Below are 19,363 nucleotides of genomic sequence, written 5' to 3'. Positions count from 1 at the left end.
AAGTCTAGGCAAAGGCTTAAATAAAACTTTATATTGGTGATATTTTCCAAAGTTTCTCGATTCGCATACTATCAAGCTATCGAAGTAAAAAAGTTTTCTCAGGAAAACTTTTTTTCCGATCATTACTTTTCGAGATATGAGCGCATAAAGTTTAAATTTTTGGGACAGGTCATTACAAATTCGATAAGAGATAAATCCATAAAATTTTGACGATAGTATTCATGGTATTGCTGATTGAATAAAACAAACATTTTCTGGAAATATAAATTTTTGAGAAAGTTATCAAATTTACCAAAAATAAGTCAATTAAATGTTATTTTTAAGAATTTAGGATCCTTACAAAGGATAATAGATGATTTGAAACAGTTTTTTCGTTTTTTTTCAAATCATTCTCCATTCAGAAAACTTGAGTACGAGATCAACCACAACTTCAAAGATACTTGAACAAAAAATAGGATTTTCAAAAATTATTCGATAGAGAGCCTCCTACATTCGATCACTACCGTGTATGGTTTTAATACCATACCTGGTTATTTCAGTACTAGTGAGTACTAGTTCTTAATAACTGATTTTCAAAAATTAGACTGTAGTGTCGTCGAAAATAGATATACAAAGCAAAATATTTATCTGAACTAAAGTAGCCTGTATAGAAGAGCGTTTTTTAGTGAAGAACTTACTTTATTTTGCAAGTTCTCCTCAAAGATGCTTGAATGTTACCAATTAGCACGATATTACCGAAGTACTAGAGCACATTCCTTCAGACATTGAGTAGTTCGTTCACTATAGAACGGCAGTTGAATGAAGCTTTGTTTCCATTGTTGTTAATGAATGGAAGTGTACAGTTTGTTGTGATGGTAGCTGAGAGTAGCAAAAATTGATTTTCTAATTCAGAACAAGAGGTATCTCATCATTTTCTTTTGAAGATTAAAAATAAATTGATCTGAGATTATTGAAAAATTTGTTTTCTTTCTATAAAATCGCATGAAAAACACTGGCAGTCTTTTGAAATCAAATTGGACTGATAGAATTTATTTTATGTGTTAAATATGTTGATGCTCGTTTTTGTATGAAGAAAATTGTGAAATTTTCTGTTCTATTCGTGATTATGAAATGATGAATATCAGTGAGGGCAGTACCCTGTTTAGAGTTTTTTTCTTCTAAAGGAGACGCTGAGTGCTGGCGTGAATCTACAGTCATAACAAGGGAACAACAATAATTATTATTGATCAACTCGAAACTTTTTTTCGATAATAGTATTGCTAGTCTCCTCGCCAAACAAAGTTTATGTGTCATTACCATGAAGAGGGTTGTCTAAGACCCCCCCCTTCCCCAAGCTCATGCACCACCCCCTGAAATTAGGAAAAATTCAGCTGCTACGTCCCTCTCATTGAATCGAAAACCTGAAAAATGAAGTCAGTAGTCATTCCAAACACTGCTGAGCTATTTGACCTTTCCCTCAACATCTGATTTTTTACGCCCCCTCCTCACCGGAAAGATTTAAAGGACGCAGCCAGAACCCACAGGGGGGCACTTCTACCTTAAAAACATCCCAATCTGGTATTCTATGAACTCTGAAGTTTCTCAAGGTAGTGTGTTATTAAGTTGCACAGTTGCAGTGAATTATAGTTTGCTGATATGAGTAAAATGACATGCAATTATCTTTCAAGGTCGTATAGTGAGATTGTTAACAACTCTTCCAACACATAGCGTCAAAGGATATAGTTTTCACCTGTCATAAACTAATGATAGCATGTATTTCATCAGCGATTCTAGATAAACGTGCTTGGACTTTGACTTTGGCGATATTGCTGTCACAGAGTAATTCTTTCACATGTAGGCCTAGTTGCTTTTTTCAAATATCAGCACGTACCGGTAGCACTGATAATTCACTGTAAAACTTTCTGTTAGATCAAGTTAGAAATAAGCTGTTCATTGAATAGAGTTTCAAATTTCAGTCAAATTTAGTCATATTATTTTTAAGAAAATTAGCATGCATTAGAGAAAAATGTCTATTATAGAGAAATCGGGGTGCCATGAATTGACGAATTTCGTGATACAAATTGAATTGTTGAGGTTTTCAGTAAAAGGAAATGGATGAGTATACAGCCTATTACTATTGGTTGGTGATAGAAATCTAGTGATATTCTATTTGTAGATAGAACGTACTTCAAAGTGGTTTTTGAACCACGAAAATGGTACAAATGCTTCTCTAGATTATCTTCGTCGACAAAATATTTTCCAGATGAGTGATAATGGACCCCCTCTCTCATATAAGTTGCATTATAATATTAAAATATCTCATATTATAAGATTCTGTATATAATAATCTTGTTTGTATGTTTTTGATATGCATGTATTTTACATTTCCTTGTATTGTGATTATTGAGAATAAAACTTCATTCATTCAATATCATGATAATCAATAAATGAGCATACGCAAACATTCATTCAAATATTCCAAACAAGCCATGTTACCCATTCAAAAAAATTTCATGGACTTCTTCTTAGATCTAGCATCTAGGACTGTTATTTGCGTCATTATCCTTCTAACCTATCACGTATCAGGCAGCTACATCAAAGTTTCAAATATGTTATAAATCATATGAATTTTTGCTAGAGATTGAATGCAGAGAAATCCAAGCACATAGCGAATCGAGTGACTATCGAATCGAATTTAACGACCAACCTCACAATGCAAATAGCGCAACACAAATGGTTTATAATAGGCTAATATTACTATATTGCAGTACGGTATCAAAGTATTCTCTTGTAAATTGAGGATGCAATTATTAGAGTTCTATATCAAAGTGGCTGACCTATTGTACTAGTTATTGGTTGTTTTTGGTTATACATAATTTATTGTTCTGCGATGTCCAGAGTATTGACACACTTCCTATACAGACATCGAATGGTTGACATCAGTAGTCCAAGGAATCGATAAATCTCAAAAAAGTGAGAGTATGATTGAAACCAGTAGTAATATATACTCAGTTCAAGTTTTTGTATGAATCTTATTGTTAGAATTTCAATTTCAAAATCTATTCAATGAAGTCGTTATCGGCAGTTTATATTCCGCGAGTAAATTCCCCTAAAGTCTTGTTATGCTTTTGAACTGAATGATCGATTCATCTTGAAGGATTAAAATTTTGTATGAGTGTATACACATACAGGCAATCAAGCCAAAATAAATCTAAGAATAGATTGATTCACTTTTGTAATCAAAAATTCTCCCTCTGAATCTCCCAAATTTAATCAATCTAAATTGTCTGTCTTTGATTATTTAGGTGTAGTATTATTGTCTCTGTATATGGAAGGGTCGATTCGAGTCCGTCATTATTCAATTTGAGTCTCAATTTAGAACTGTGGTCTCTATTATCATTTTCGAGTTGTAGAGCTCTAACTCGTCATTTCCGCTTGCAAATTGCAAGTATAAGTCTCTTGCTATTACTAGACTTCCAAGACAATTTGTCATTTGTTGGGATCACAACCAATAATCCAGAAGGCTTTAGAACAGGCTACCGCCACCATGAGAAAGTCGCAACTCATTTCGATTCAGTCCAAATTAGACAAGGACTTTGTGATTTCAATTTATACTCAGGGGCGGCTGGTAGATGGTAGCCTATTGTTTGTATTACTTCAACCCCACAAAGAGAAGAGAGAGGGAAGAATTCTCTACTAAACACATCATATCTGAATGCATTGAATTTCGGTTTACCAGTTAATAAAATCAATTGCCCTGAGCCAATCAGCTCACCAATGTTGGTCAACGAGAGCTTGATGATCTCCAGTACCTCTTTTATACCTTGAAACATTGTCGATTATCATTAAATGTAGTTAGCTTTCTATCATTTGCTAGATAGAACAGGATCTGATGGTATGTCGATTCTCAGCAGTGTACTGAATTCATTTTTTTTTCTTTCAATTCTCAGTGATGTAGGGTCACTAATTATAAACGGCAGTGGATTTCATTTTGCTCCAACAGTTTCATTGAATATTTTAGTTTAAAAAGAGAGGTTGCCTCTCTCCTAGCATATCATAGTGGAACAAAATACAATTAATCGCAATTAAAAGAACATCAAGTTCTTCGATTAGCCTTTTCTATTGGTATTTTCTATGAAAAGAGTTTCATCTCAAAGATTCAATAAATCTCATAAAGTTATTTGTGTAACTCTGCTTAAAAGCAGGAAGGATGGAGTTCACATTATAATAAACTGTCAGGTGCGCCACTTCATGCACGTTTTTCACTCACATTTTACATTGCAACACTATTACACAATGAATATTCACCTGCTCACCGACCGCCAGAGGGTAATATATATTTTTTAAATAACTACAGCCCAATAAGGCTTTACAGCTCTCCACGATTCTCGGTCCTCTGTTAATTGTCTCCATCCTCTAATACTAATACCCAAAAACTATAATTTGTCAAATAGGTGTGAATTTATAAAAACAGAAATTTTCTTGAGACTACTGTACCTAGCAACAACATGAATTATTTTTCATTCTGCATTAAGTGATTGCTCTTGGAACTCATATCACCTGGAAGACGAGCTACGTTGTTCAAAGTTCTTATAGAATGCATCATATAGCTTTGGATCACTTAAATGAAATAATGATAATGTGAAAAAGAGTACAAGATATTAATTGATCATTATCTCTTGATAATTCATATTAGGCCTTTACACTTAGGACCCATGATATGATTCTTACATAAATATTATTGAAGTACGTGTACGTATGCTTTTACTCGTATATACACGTATAATACGAACCGTATATGTGAAACTTGTAACTCTATAGATACTTTGTATAGTAACTTGTAACTCTAATATTAATAACTTTATTGAATAGCTGGGATTAATAAATTTACACAACGAATGTAGGTTTGCAGCCTACAATTAGACAAACACATTAACCCTGAATATTAATAATGTTTGTAACAATCTATTACGTTGTCTAAGCTACTAGTAACTAGGCGATTGATTCCAGTTTGGAAGGAGGCTACTTGAAAAAACGAAGTCACTTCGTTACTTTGTAGCTTCAGACATTCTAAATTATATTTTTCAAGTTGAAATATCAAATATTTCTCTTAAAAAATAATTTCTCAAGAATGTCACACAGCCATGTAGTTTTTCATTGGAAATATAGACTATGATTGAATGATTTAAAATTATGTAAGACTAGCTGTATATTACATGAGAAGTAAAGTAGCTCAGCTTAATCAATAATTATCGAATTCGATGATTATTAGTCTGTGATGAAAATTTACCTTCCTTATTGATAGAAATTATTGGTATCAGAACAACTCGGATCTCAAGTTGTCTGTCTGAGCAACATCAATATTGGGTTATTACTTTATTACCTTGGTTGCATCATTTAGAGAGTTACACATGTCTTTATCTTAATAGCCCCCAATTCATGGATTTGCCACCTCATGTTATAGATCTCAGTTCTGTTTGAAGAACCAAGTATCAACGATACTCAGGTAAGTTTGTCTCTCTATTATGTGAAGTCTCATAATCTGTCTAGTTGAGAAGTTGAGAAATCTATGTAGTGAACATTATTCACCATTCATGACAATTTTCGTCCTATGAAGAATGCAGTCAATGCGAAGTTGAAGAGTGCTCAGCATTCATCAAGTATATAAAGGAAAAGTAAATCGTATTATATATTATCAGTCCAGTCAAATGGTCGTTTTTCAGGAAAAGTCCCGGAAGAATTTTTCTCGATGGTTATATAATTATTATGTATTTTGGGGCGCTGAATTCGAATCTGAAATTCTCTGACACGCCAGAGGGCGGTTTCACCCCCAAAACCCCCAAAAATTTCGGAATTTTAAATTTTTTTCCAATCAATCTCGAAAACTTTAAGTTTCTGGGGAAAAATCATTCTCTACAAAATTGAAGATTATAAAATTTCCAATAATAAATTGAGTGGTCGCGCAGGACTTGTTTTCAAAGAAGGGGTATTTTGTATGGGCACTGCGGTATGGCGGGCAATACCTCGAAGACGCTGGATTTCTAAAACATCTCCCGCTACTTTTCAGCAAAAGCTTTGAATTTGCAAAAAACACCGGATAACATCGAACACGTATTCCTTGAATGGGGACGCAATTATTCGAGCAACTGCTTTGTTTCTGCTACAAAGTCTTCTCAGTGTGATGACAAATATTCGTGTTTAATTATCGTTATTATGCTTTATGCTTATATATGACTTTAATTGGCGGTGAAATCGTTTCGGATATTATTTTGCCTCGAAAATTCAATTCGTATTTCTCTCAACTTCGCCATGGATTTCAGTGAACCACAAAGTGAGTATGATTAGTATATTAGTAAGATTTGTGACTATAATTCTAGTGCCACATACGCCGACCATTTTCTCTCTTTCAAGCGTTTCTAGATTTTCCCGTTTATTCTGTGAAGCGTAAGATTTTAGGAGGGAGTGAATCTGAATCACATTCGATTCCCCCAACCCGTATGATACGTACTTGCTTCCAGTTCTATACCACAAGTTGAGTATACTCGCAAATTGTCACGAATTGATTTGGATTCCAATATCCTAATCCAGATTAGTAATTCACTTCGTTTTGAATGATTGAATGTTGAAACAGATATATATGAGCAATGCCCCATGAATAAATGAATTTATGATAACTTGGTATAATCATGAGAAAGAATCTATTGAAGTATATATATATATATATATATATATATATATATATATATATATATATATATATATATGCTTCTATATATCTGTATTATGAAAATAGGCTAATCATGATGCTATCTATATAATTATCATTTTAGTCAATTATTAAATGGAGAAAGACTGAGCTGAGGTCTATGTATTTGGAATCTAGTGTTTGTTTTGTTAAAACAAATTTCATGGATTTGATGATTATATTAATATGGAGAACCGTACCTTTTCAATGACAAAATTTTTATCACTGTGTAAACATTGAAGGAAAGATATTTTTCCCATCAAATTCGTGAATGGAATTATCATGAAAAGGGAAGAATTCTTGATCATTGGCTGAATAATATCTAATAATAATTATTATTGTCTATCGTAGTAGTGAGAGTTGAAAATTTCCAAGATACTACATTTTTCATGAAGTCTGTTTCGAGTATTGTTGTGCTAGGCCTAGGCATGTCCGGTAAAATAACTTTGTCAAATGAACTGTAGTTCTGTAGTTTCAAGTGCGTTTCCTTATTCTTATTTCTTAAATTTTATGGTGCAAAAATCAATTAACTGTGTTGTGGATACAGTTAGTTTTTAAATTGTAAATTAATTCTCATCCATTAAATATTTCTCAAGATTCAAGTTTGGTAATTTCGGATTGAACTTATAAAATATTTCAAGAACTGTTGGTTCAAAACTTTAAATTAGTAAAAACTAGAGCAAGCTATAGTTCCCTAGTGTGAACTAAATTGTCAAGTAGGCCTACAGTACCGTAACTCTGTGGAAAATTTGTTTTATAAATAGAGCGTTCCAATCTCATCTTATTATTCAGCCCGTTTCAAAAATCAACAATGATTCTCTGGTTAATTGTGGGAAAACTTTTAAATTACAGTATACACTACTAAAGACGGTATCTTTCAGAATGTTTTTCTCTGCTCTCTTGGTTTTCCAACTGCCATTGTTTATTTGATTCGATCAGGACGTCGACAGTGGTTATTGCTTTAAAACAGTTTTCTCAACGTGTCACAGGATTTTCTGTAACGAAAAAGAAAAACAGTCGACCTTCAATTGACTCATTATCATCATTGTTTATCCTTCTGAGTTTCAGAGATAAACACGTGAGAGAACTGATCCACCGTCCGGATGTCAGGTACTGCTTCTTTGTCCTTGACGTTCTCTGTTATACAGCATGATGAATTATTGGAAGCGACGTTTTTATGAATACTATTGTATGAATCCTTGAATTTTGCACCAATTCATGATAAAAAAAATGCTATTACTTCGACTCAGTTTTGACAGTTCATTTTTTCGAATTTTCTACACCTATAATAAAGGTAAATAGGTATTTATTTCCTATAATAAAGGTAGATAGGTAATGAGGTCACCGCCTCGGAAGACAAACTATTCTAGAGGAAAATATAAGAATATCGTGAATTATTCTATTTCCATTTGGGTTAGTTTTCCAAAATATAAACTATTACGGTTGTTGGTTGGATCACGAATCGGGCTTGGAAATTTTAACTTTAATACGAAGGAAAGAGTATGTGAGAGCATAGAGAAACAAAACTATATTTACTTCATCACTGGTGAGAGTGCTCGTGAGTAGCCTAATAATTCCCAATTCACACAGAAGTGGCGAGACGCGGACGTGGCGCTGACATTTTAACTCTCATATAAACATATTATTATGATTCAATGCAAACATAAATGGCGTTGCGAAACGCCACTTTTGTTTGCATTGGACTATGATTATGTTTATATAGGAGTGGCGTTGAAGTGACAAAAAGTCAGTGCCACGCCAGCGTCATGTCACTGCCACGTCAATTCAGTTGGTGATGCATGCTACTATTATTATTTTTATTATTATCACATGTTAAATTTGAATTGAGAAGTAATAAATTTATTCTGGATAAAGCGTTAAAAATCTATCAAAACGAAATACGGCACAGTAGGCATCTAATTTCCTTGGAAAATCCACATATTTCTGACATTGTTTAATTTCTATACCGATACCGTATACAGGTAGCATCATTATTTCAGGTTTGACAAAGACGTTTGACAAGTGTGGGAGGATTTGGTGAGCCTCTAAAAATGCTGCTCGGAGGTTCTCCCACAGAAATAAAGATTTAAAATATTCAAATTCAAAATAATGAAGTTCAATGTATTTTATATAGATATTTTTATATTCAATGTAAGCAAGTGAATGAGTGATGAATTCTTGGGCAGGGCTCAAAACAAGGGGACATAAGGGGGGGATGGAAGCCGAATTTTTCCTATATTCAGGGAGGCTGCGTTCATACCTGTATGTTGGGGGGGGCACTCCGTCTTTCTCTGATTATCTCATCCTCATTCATGAGTTACCTATATTTTCTTTATTATTTATGATTCAGAAATATATATACTAGAATACCATGTTCAAGTGTGAATATCATTGAAAATGAACGTTTTTATTTTGTATTCCAGGTATCAGTAATGGAAGAAGACAAATTAGCCAACAATAGTAATTCGAGGCGATAGCAAGATTTTGAAAAATGGCATCAACAATTAATATGAAAAATTCAGGAGCACTTGATATCAGAAATACTGGAAGTACAGAGAGCTTCAACACTTCCAGTCAGTAAGTAGGCCTATTACAAAAATTACCTTCCAGGCCAACTATATTTCAAAATCTGTATAATGTGGTAAGAAATGACCAAGGAGATATTTTATTGGAGTATGATTAATGAATAATACCAACTTATAACGTTGAGACCTGCTGTAATAATATAATATTTTTTATCTTGTGAGATAACACTATGATGATATAGCTGGGACTAGAATTTCATTTGTATAATAGAAAATCGTTATGGTACCGTACTGTAACTTTAACGCATTGACTTATCAAGATTAGCTCGCATTTTCCATTCAATTCACATGAAGCTGGAGTCATCGATTTTCTTATATGGACGGCTTCTATTGAGGAAGCCAACACAGTGGCTGAGATGAGAAAAATTGGGAATTAAATATTTACAAAGCAGAAAGCTTCAAAGGGGAACATCACTTTTTTGGACAACAAGCTTCCATTTGCTTCATTTTTCTCATTGTGACTGTCAAGTATCAACACAATGCTTTCCAGATTTCCCTCTAAGCGTTCCATACTACATTTTTTTACGTGTTTGATTCAAAATCAGGAGTATTTTATGGAGTGCTACATAGTGAGGGTTGGATCAAAATTTATTGTTTGAAGGTTTTCCTTCAAAATTTTGAATCAAAACTCGTTAATTTTATTATAGAAGGTTACCGGTACCGTGTACGTATTTATTTTGTTCATGTTCAGAAAAAAACAACGGTAGGCCTACTGGGATTCCTACTTTAATAACAAATTCTAAACACCATTGGTGTAAGAACTGGGATAGAAAAATAAAGTATATCTGTATTGTGTTGTATAATGTAATATTACATTTTTCTTCTCACATTGGAATCGAATCTTCAATTCGAGATCTATGGAACTTTATAGTAAATGTCAGAGTTATCAATAGACGGACAAATTTTTTGACGGAGAATTTTATTATCGTAAATGTTTGTTGCATTGCTCCATGGTGTCACCGAGGCAGGGTTAACAAATTACTGGATAAATGGTTTATTTAAATAGAATATGTATAAAAATTTAAAATAACATTTTTAAAATAAAGTTTTATTGAGAACAGATGTAGAATGTGAATTCTAAACTTATAAGTTATAATTTTTTGGTGACGTGTCTGTAAAAATCGATACTGAACGAGGCGTTGGCTTCGTGACTTGCAACTTATGTCTTTTCCTGTTCCTTCTTCTCTAGAAAAATGGCTGGCTACAAGTGTTGTCGTGGAGTTTTGCTCTAAATCATTTTCGTTTATTAATGTTTTAAATTGAGTTTTTATAAATTTTTACGTTCTGTTTTGTTCATAATTAGCTATTAGTGTAGTCAAGCCAATAGCCACTGTGTTTCAACTGTAAACTAGATAAGTATTTTAGTTCGTAATAACTCTGAAATAATTAGGCTTAAGACATATATGTTTCTTTGTGTATTTGTGTATTTTCATCTGAAGATTATAAGTTAATTTGCTCTGAAAACTAGATTTCTCATTCATAGGCAATAGATCCATTCACAGTTTGTCAAGAATCTATTTTATTGGAGCCGACAACTATCCTTAGGTTGATAGGTGTTAAATGCTATTCCAACCGTTTAAGGAAAAATTGGTAGCACGGCAAATGTTACCCCTGTGGTGGGACCGAATTACAAAATAAATATGTCCCAAATGGTACGCCCTGGTGTGGGACTCAAACTACAAAATATATCCCTGGTTATAAAAAAATTATTGGTAGGATAGATATCTTGATAGGTTATGAATGGTTTGTAGCTGAGTGGGAAGTCGGTTCAAGAGAGATCAAGTTTTAATGAATCAGTGCATATTACAAAATGGCAAACATTAAAAATGATCTGAATCTTATAGCATTCTTAACACAAAGGTTTGATAAGCTAGATGCTAGATTTGATGAGCAAAATGCTAAGTTTAATGCTAGATTTGATGAGCAAAATGCTAGATTTGATGAGCAAAATGCTAGGTTTGATGAGTTAAATGCTAGATTTGATGAGCAAAATGCTAAGTTTAATGCTAGGTTTGATGATATGAAGCAAGAATTTGCTGAAACATTGAGTGATAATCATGAAAATGGAAACAAATTGAAGCAGTATGATAGTAGTGTTAAGTTACAAGATCAACTCATTCAAGTTTCTGAAAATGTAGGCCTAGTTACTGTTGTTGAAAAAGTCAACCCTAATGAGATAGTAGAATTGAGTAAAGAAGTAGGTAGGGAGTTGTCTTCATTGAAAGTCAACTATCAAGAAAGTACTATTGCTACATTGAAGGTTAGGAAAACAGTAAACAAATCAAATGTTTCTATGGATCAGATTACTACATCAAAAGTTAGGAAGATTGTAAACAAAATGAATGATTACATGAGACAGGTTTCTGTGGAGGTTAGGAACAATGTAAACAAAATGAATGTTGCTTTGAGTCAAGTTGATGAGTTCAACTTTCAACTGAGCATTGAAAAGGTGTATGCTATGCACTCTCAAGTGAACATGACTAACTTTTGTAGGCAAAACGGCCTTTTTGAAACAAATGAACCCATGAATAATAAAATCATGTTCTTAAAGAAAACAAAACGCAAAGTTTCCATTGATGTATTAGTATTCAAAGGTTGTTTCAAGTTGCTTACTTACAAGATGATAACTGTGAATCACATGATGGAAGGGTATTCCCCAACACACAATGATTAGGAATCCTGTGTTATGCCAGGATTCAGAATAGCATAATCGCTACACAGTGTATGGTAAGAGTCCATAATTGTGTCTTTTTTCTTTCCTGTAGCCTATTTTTCTTGGCCCTTAATCTTTTCAATTTTCGATTCTTTCCTGTCTTTGTGTAATATTCAGTAAATTTCTTCTATGATGCATATCTTAACCAATCTTGTCCATAGTCATTTAAATTTGTATTTTTTCTGAAATAATATTAGAAGTTGAAATAGTAGCTTATTTTCCTAATCTTTAATTTGTTGATAAAACTTAACTTTTCTAAAATCTATCCATTGTAGTGTAAATAATTGTTTGCTTGCGGTATATTTTTTCATCATGTATTACATATTTTAATCATGTCTATATTTTTTTTTAGGTATCATATTAGGTAATTAGGTTTTTCAGAGCAATTTTGTCCCATGTTCTCATCTTTCATTGCATATTGTGCCATAAGCCATATGTAATTAGGTTCTAGTTTTCTTCTGGGCTTTTAACCCATTTTGCATTTTATTTTTTCTTTGCTGTCCAATACTTTGGATTTTTGGTAGACAAGTAGGTGTGATTCTTTTAGAGGTGTGGGCGTGAACCACATACGGCTGGACTCGATTATCTGACCTACTTGTTTGCGATATAAAAACCTTATGACTGCAACAACAAATGTTTGTAAAACCTTTTGCATACTTTTGTTTTTGTGGTCCGATACTAGAGTCTGCTATCACATTGCCTTACAGACATCTAGGAACTTTCCACCCAGTCACAATAGTCAACACATTTTTTCCTTCACCAGTTGTTTTTGTGGGAGTGATAGCTCACAATTATAACAAATTAGAGTCATACTTGGAATTTACAAAATTCCATAGTAGTATATTTTATTAAATATACTTCCTCATGAAAGTTCAGTACTGACATGTAGGATAGGCTCTAATTAATCTTTCTCTTCTTTGTATTGTTTTAGGGAATTTATTTACCCAGTTTTCTTTCTCTCTTGTTTGTATTTTTTAGGGAACTTATTTACCCATTTTTCATCTTGATCATCTTTATATTATAATCTTGAAATGTTTATACTTATTATACAGTCTTTAAATTTTAAATTATTTTAAAAAATAAATGGTTCAATTTAAAACGTTTTGTTATATTATTAATTGAAATAAGTTTTTGTGATTGATTTTTTTTTCAAATTTTTAAAACTTTCTTGTTCTATAAATTTTGATATGATTGATTATCGTTTGAAATGGATGATGGAGTGAATGTAGAATTTTTAGTGGGGTTTGTTGATTAGAATTTTGCTGGTATGTGATTGTTTTTTGAGATGGAAACCCATTATTGCCTAAAGAAGGAATAACAGAGGTTATGACTTAGAGAGGCAGTAATGAGATAATATTTTTTGTGTTGATTACTTATGTTGATTGCCATAGATGCAAAATGATGATTAATTATGAATATTGATTGCCTTTGAAGCAAAATATTATTGATGTTTTGAATGATTTCTTGTTTAATGATTGATAGTAAAGTTTTGTCATGAAATGTAGCTTGTGTTCAGAACATTGAAGAGTCGAAATAAACTATAGTATCCAACAAACGATGATTAACAATATTAAATAATTTGCTTTTTATACAATTTTTGAACAAAATTAAAACTAAATAATTTTGAAACCCTGAATGATAAATCATAAATGTGAAATGAACTTGCTATAAATGAAATGTTATACTAAATGATAATGAAATGCAGATATATTATGAAATGATTGTGAATAGAAGACCAATTGTCTGAAATTATTGAAATATGTATTGAAATTAAATTTTTTTGTTGTGATAATCTGATGTTTTTTACAATTTTGATAATGATACAGAGTGTTATGAAATTCTATTTCTATTTTGAAGAATGGATTAAAATTTTGATATTTGAACAGTGAATAGATGAAAATGAATGATTTTTTTTTTTTTTAATTTATCATTGATATGTCCATATTTCACAATTTATGTATTGCTGACTGTATAATAAGATGTTAACAAATTTCAATTTCATAAATACTTAAAAATAATTTTCATGTGTATTAGATTGTATGGATAGCCTAATCAAGTTTTTCTTCTTAGTTTATAAGCATTTTAAGATAACAGGTACAGCACAGACATTAACATTGAAATAGTTATCATGTGAATCTCGAAATCAGTAACAAGTGAACGCCATGAAGAGTGTTAAGAACATTTGGGTGATTTTCGAACTAGTGTGACATAACTACGCCAATATCTACGCCAAAATCAACGCTGCGGCCTACACCAATAACTACGCCAATGTCAACACTAATAACTACGCCAAAATGCCAAAATCTACGCCGATGCCTGTGCTGATGCCAATGCCTGCACCAATGCCAATAGCTACGCCAATGCTGATGCCAAAATCTGCGCCAATGCTGATGCCAACGCCAATAACTACGCCAATATCAACACTAATAACTACGCCAAAATGCCAAAATCTGCGCCAATGCTGATGCCAATGCCAATAGCTACGCCAATGCCTGCGCCAATGCTGATGCCAACACCAAAATCAACGCTGATGCCTGCGCCAATGCCAATATCTGTGCCAATGCTGATACCAATGCCTATGCCTGCGCCAATGCTGATGCCAATGCCAAAATCAAAGCCGACACCAAAGCATACGCCAATAGCAATGCCAATGCTTATTGCTGACTCTGTATCTCAAACTTCAACACTACTGCATTACCTGGAGGTAATTGCCATCCATGTTCACATTCACAACTTTGAATTCAGAAGAACAGTCACAGTATCATGAAAGAATTGATTCAAAAAATCCTCTCCTAAATTATTCCTGTATGCAGAACTCTAAACCTTGAAAGCTGAAAATATCAAAAAACCAAACCTTACCTAAATTAATCCTCACCTAAATTAATCCTGTATGCAGCATCTATCTCTTTTCCAAAAAAAAAACGAATTACATTGTCATTTCAAGCCTGAAATGTACATTGTATAATTACAAATATGATACAAAATTTATGTGACTCTGTATTGAATTTGGAATGCAGCCGTCTACTACAAACATGAAGCAATGCTAACTGAGATGTCACCTGTATCGAGTTTGGTATGCAGCAGTCGACTACAAGTATCAGCCCAACACTACATGCATCCAGATCAGCCCAACACTTAACGTCATCACATTGGAGTCACACTTAACTGAAAATCATACTGAGTGCCTTAACGGACTGTTTTCCAAAATGTGCATCAATAAAATCAACCGCATCAATAGTGAAAGAAATGAACATTTTTTGATTTATTGAAATTTTATGTGAAAATTAAATGTAACAATTCATCAATTCATTTAAAAAAAAAAAAAAAATAATAATAATAATAATAATAATTTTTCATTCAACATACTAAATTTTTTTTTATGCAATAAAAATTGAATTTATCTATCTATTAAATTTATGTGCAATTTCAAAAAAAAACTATTCTTTACATATTAAACTTTCTGTTGAGATATTTTTCTTTAAATTATAAAGCTAAATCAAAAGTAATATTGATATTCTATATTTTGAAATATTGTTTGGAAACATATAACAAACGCTATTGATGAATTTTTATAATAATTTTCAATTTTTGGATGACATGTAATGTTTTTCTAGAAAAAATTGTTACTGTTCTCAAATTTAAATTTCAACAATTTTCATTAGGGTCAATGTAAATTTTTTCTTTAAATTTTCAAACAGTAAAATTTTTTTTTATGTCAAGAGGGGGGTATTTGTAATATTACATTTTTCTTCTCACATTGGAATCGAATCTTCAATTCGAGATCTATGGAACTTTATAGTAAATGTCAGAGTTATCAATAGACGGACAAATTTTTTGACGGAGAATTTATTATCGTAAATGTTTGTTGCATCGCTCCATGGTGTCACCGAGGCAGGGTTAACAAATTACTGGATAAATGGTTTATTTAAATAGAATATGTATAAAAATTTAAAATAACATTTTTAAAATAAAGTTTTATTGAGAACAGATGTAGAATGTGAATTCTAAACTTATAAGTTATAATTTTTTGGTGACGTGTCTGTAAAAATCGATACTGAACGAGGCGTTGGCTTCGTGACTTGCAACTTATGTCTTTTCCTGTTCCTTCTTCTCTAGAAAAATGGCTGGCTACAAGTGTTGTCGTGGAGTTTTGCTCTAAATCATTTTCGTTTATTAATGTTTTAAATTGAGTTTTTTATAAATTTTTACATTCTGTTTTGTTCATAATTAGCTATTAGTGTAGTCAAGCCAATAGCCACTGTGTTTCAACTGTAAACTAGATAAGTATTTTAGTTCGTAATAACTCTGAAATAATTAGGCTTAAGACATATATGTTTCTTTGTGTATTTGTGTATTTTCATCTGAAGATTATAAGTTAATTTGCTCTGAAAACTAGATTTCTCATTCATAGGCAATAGATCCATTCACAGTTTGTCAAGAATCTATTTTATTGGAGCCGACAACTATCCTTAGGTTGATAGGTGTTAAATGCTATTCCAACCGTTTAAGGAAAAATTGGTAGCACGGCAATAAGTATTGTTTTTTGTTCACATGGAATGAAAAACAGAGGAGCTGTTTTTTATCTTATTTTAGAGGAATTGAAAATGCATTGACTGCTTTCTAATTGAATAGTCCCATTGGGATATGACAGACGTATTTTTGTATTCTAGTTGGTGTTAATGCACCTATGAACTCAGTTATGATGATTTACTATTAATGAATTTTCTAATGTGACTATTGAGGGTGAGATTTCATTCAAGGAGAGTTTGTTAATATTGAACTATTTATCTTTTTTTAGAATTGAATTGGCTCCAGCATCAACGTTGGATCAGGATCAGAAGAAGAAAAAAGAAGTTTTACAGTCCAGAGACCATTCAAAGGCGACATCGTAAGTAGTCTCATTTTGAAACACTAAGTTATGGAGTGAAAGAGTTTTACTCTTACTCAAGTGAGTAGGCCTACCGGTGGGTAGCCTGATTGGCTCTTCAAAATGTGTTGTTAATCTCCTATTAAATAGACTTTGATATAACATGTGTTTCCACAAAATTGAAACTGACACCAGTGCATGCTATATTGCATAATCAACAACATAATATATTAAATTATTATGCATAAATAGGGGGTTATTGGTCTATCCGATGTAAAATGCAGGGTGCAAGAATATTAAATCCTGCTATAATTTATTATTGAAACAGAGATGTAAGGATCGGTTGAATATTATCATGATTTTTGAATTATTAGACACAATAATTGAATTTTTCAATCAAATTTTATCCACCAACGTAACTTATTTATCTCAGAATATTTAAATCTTATTCATGCATATTTAATAAATATTATAGAATACATTAATTCCCGATTTCAATTTTTTTAATCCTGGTTTCTATAATTCCAAAATTCTCCACTCAAAGATATTTATTGAGGCTTTCCAGTAGGATACGTTCTCTTAATACTAGGTGCTATGTGATAACTAATTAGAGACATAATTGGAATTATTATTTAATAACACTTTCTATATCCTCTGTAGGCATGAGTATAGTTTGATGAACCAACTGTCTATTTATGGGAGTGAATCAGTACGGTACCTTACTTATTTGACATAGATTTATGTTTTTTAAATCATTCATTGTGTTTTAATTCACTATCGGTAGAAGAGACTATAATTTCGCAATGCACTTTACAAGTTTCACATAATTTTTCACTAGTTTCTTTTTTACAGAGACTTTGGAGCCTTATTGCATGTCATCAAAAGCAGTTTGGGCGCTGGAATCCTAGCTTCACCAGATGCTTTCAAACATGGAGGTCTCATTTTTAGTATTTTTGGAACTATTTTTATGGGCATCGTCAGTACTCACTGTACACACTTAGTGGTAAGTTTTTAAACTCCTATACAAACTCAACTGATATATTTATCAAAATTAGGTAATACCGTTCTTATTATTTCTAGGTACGTTGTGCAAAAAATTATTCAACAGTTTTCTCAAATGACTATAAATATTTGATAAATCACACTCATTCTTTTTTATGTTATTCCCATGCAATTGCTACATAACAACTTATTCATAATATATGTGACATATATTATGTGTCATAATATTATTGATGAGTTCTAATAATAAAATCATCGATCACAGTTTTTATAAAAGATATCAGATACTTATATCAAGTGCATTATTTGAACAGAGACCAACGACTTTGTTAACTGTAGCTAAAATGACATGATATTACTAGAAAATTTAAAGTTTTCATTATATCTAGAATAATATAAATAGCATCGTAACTTTTTAACCATTTCAATACTGTTCCCAGTAAAGAGCTTATATTCTTGTAAACTGTAATAGTTTGAGAAAACCTTATTCGATTCGAATCTATATTATTATAAATCTTTATCATGATAATAAAAATCACATTCACATTTTTTTTAGGTGAAAGCATCCCAAGACTTGTGTTTTATGTTAAAAAAACCAAAGCTATGTTATCCAGAAACTGCAGAAGGAGCCTTCCAGGAAGGTGCTGGGAAACGACTCAGAAGATATGCACGATTGTTTAGGTAAGATCCTCCAAAAACCAATAAGAGGGCTTTCACATTTTCGAACAAAATTATTATTCAAGTGACCTGCAGCATCTCTTCCCTCTTCGGAGTCAGTGTTCATGTTTCACAGATTTATTATTCCAAAATACTTGACTTTGGAGTGAAGTTCAAATAAACTTTTCTAAAGAACTTTAAAAATGTTAAGCTCGATTATAACGTACCAGGAGCTATAGAGGCATTTCATATATATTAATTTACTTCCAGGCTATGTATCATTACAAAAACTCCTTACCATTCTGAATAAAAAATGTTGTGTTTCTGTAAAAAATCAAGCCTTTATTACCGTGTTGATTGATATTTTTCTATTTCGTTGCAATGAAATCTCTACCTATTTCATTTCAAGACATGAATATTATAGGCTAAATAAACAAAAACATTTTTGTTATCAGGCTTATTGAATTTTTGTATTTTTTCTTTTGGATCTTATACTGTATTGAATAAAAAATTCAATAGTTTTGTTCCAGAAAATTTTCAATCGTAATTTTTATTGCCATTACACGAATAATGAATAATACAGTTCTAATATGCTAGAGAGAAGAGAGAGACTCGCTATTCATATAAATCCCATTAACTTGTTTGACATGAATTGACATTAAGAACTAGGCCTATATAAACGAGATATCGTGTACACAGACACACATACACACACACACACACACACACACACACACACACACACACACACACACACACACATATATATATTATATATATATATAATATATATATATATACACAGACCAATACCC

At 32.0% G+C, this 19,363-nt stretch overlaps 1 protein-coding gene across 5 annotated transcripts in view; it reads left to right on the top strand.

The window, feature by feature from the left end:
* LOC111064336 (proton-coupled amino acid transporter-like protein pathetic) overlaps positions 1 to 19,363 on the top strand; it is a 29,984-nt gene that overhangs the window by 859 nt on the left and 9,762 nt on the right. Inside the window, exons 1-5 of one of the 5 annotated variants that reach the window (XM_022352050.2) lie at positions 5,285 to 5,485; positions 9,148 to 9,301; positions 16,821 to 16,910; positions 17,742 to 17,892; positions 18,448 to 18,572. In XM_022352050.2, coding sequence (XP_022207742.1) covers positions 9,216 to 9,301; positions 16,821 to 16,910; positions 17,742 to 17,892; positions 18,448 to 18,572 — 452 coding nt within the window. In that variant the 5' untranslated portion in view covers positions 5,285 to 5,485; positions 9,148 to 9,215. The other 4 variants (XM_022352051.2, XM_022352054.2, XM_022352053.2 and 1 more) reach the window with 4 other exon arrangements.

The sequence above is a fragment of the Nilaparvata lugens genome, chromosome 3 (assembly GCF_014356525.2).
Source record: "Nilaparvata lugens isolate BPH chromosome 3, ASM1435652v1, whole genome shotgun sequence".
Classification (NCBI taxonomy): Eukaryota; Metazoa; Arthropoda; class Insecta; order Hemiptera; family Delphacidae; genus Nilaparvata; species Nilaparvata lugens.
Note: the sequence above shows the minus strand (reverse complement) of the source record. Positions and strands in the feature narration are given on the sequence as shown.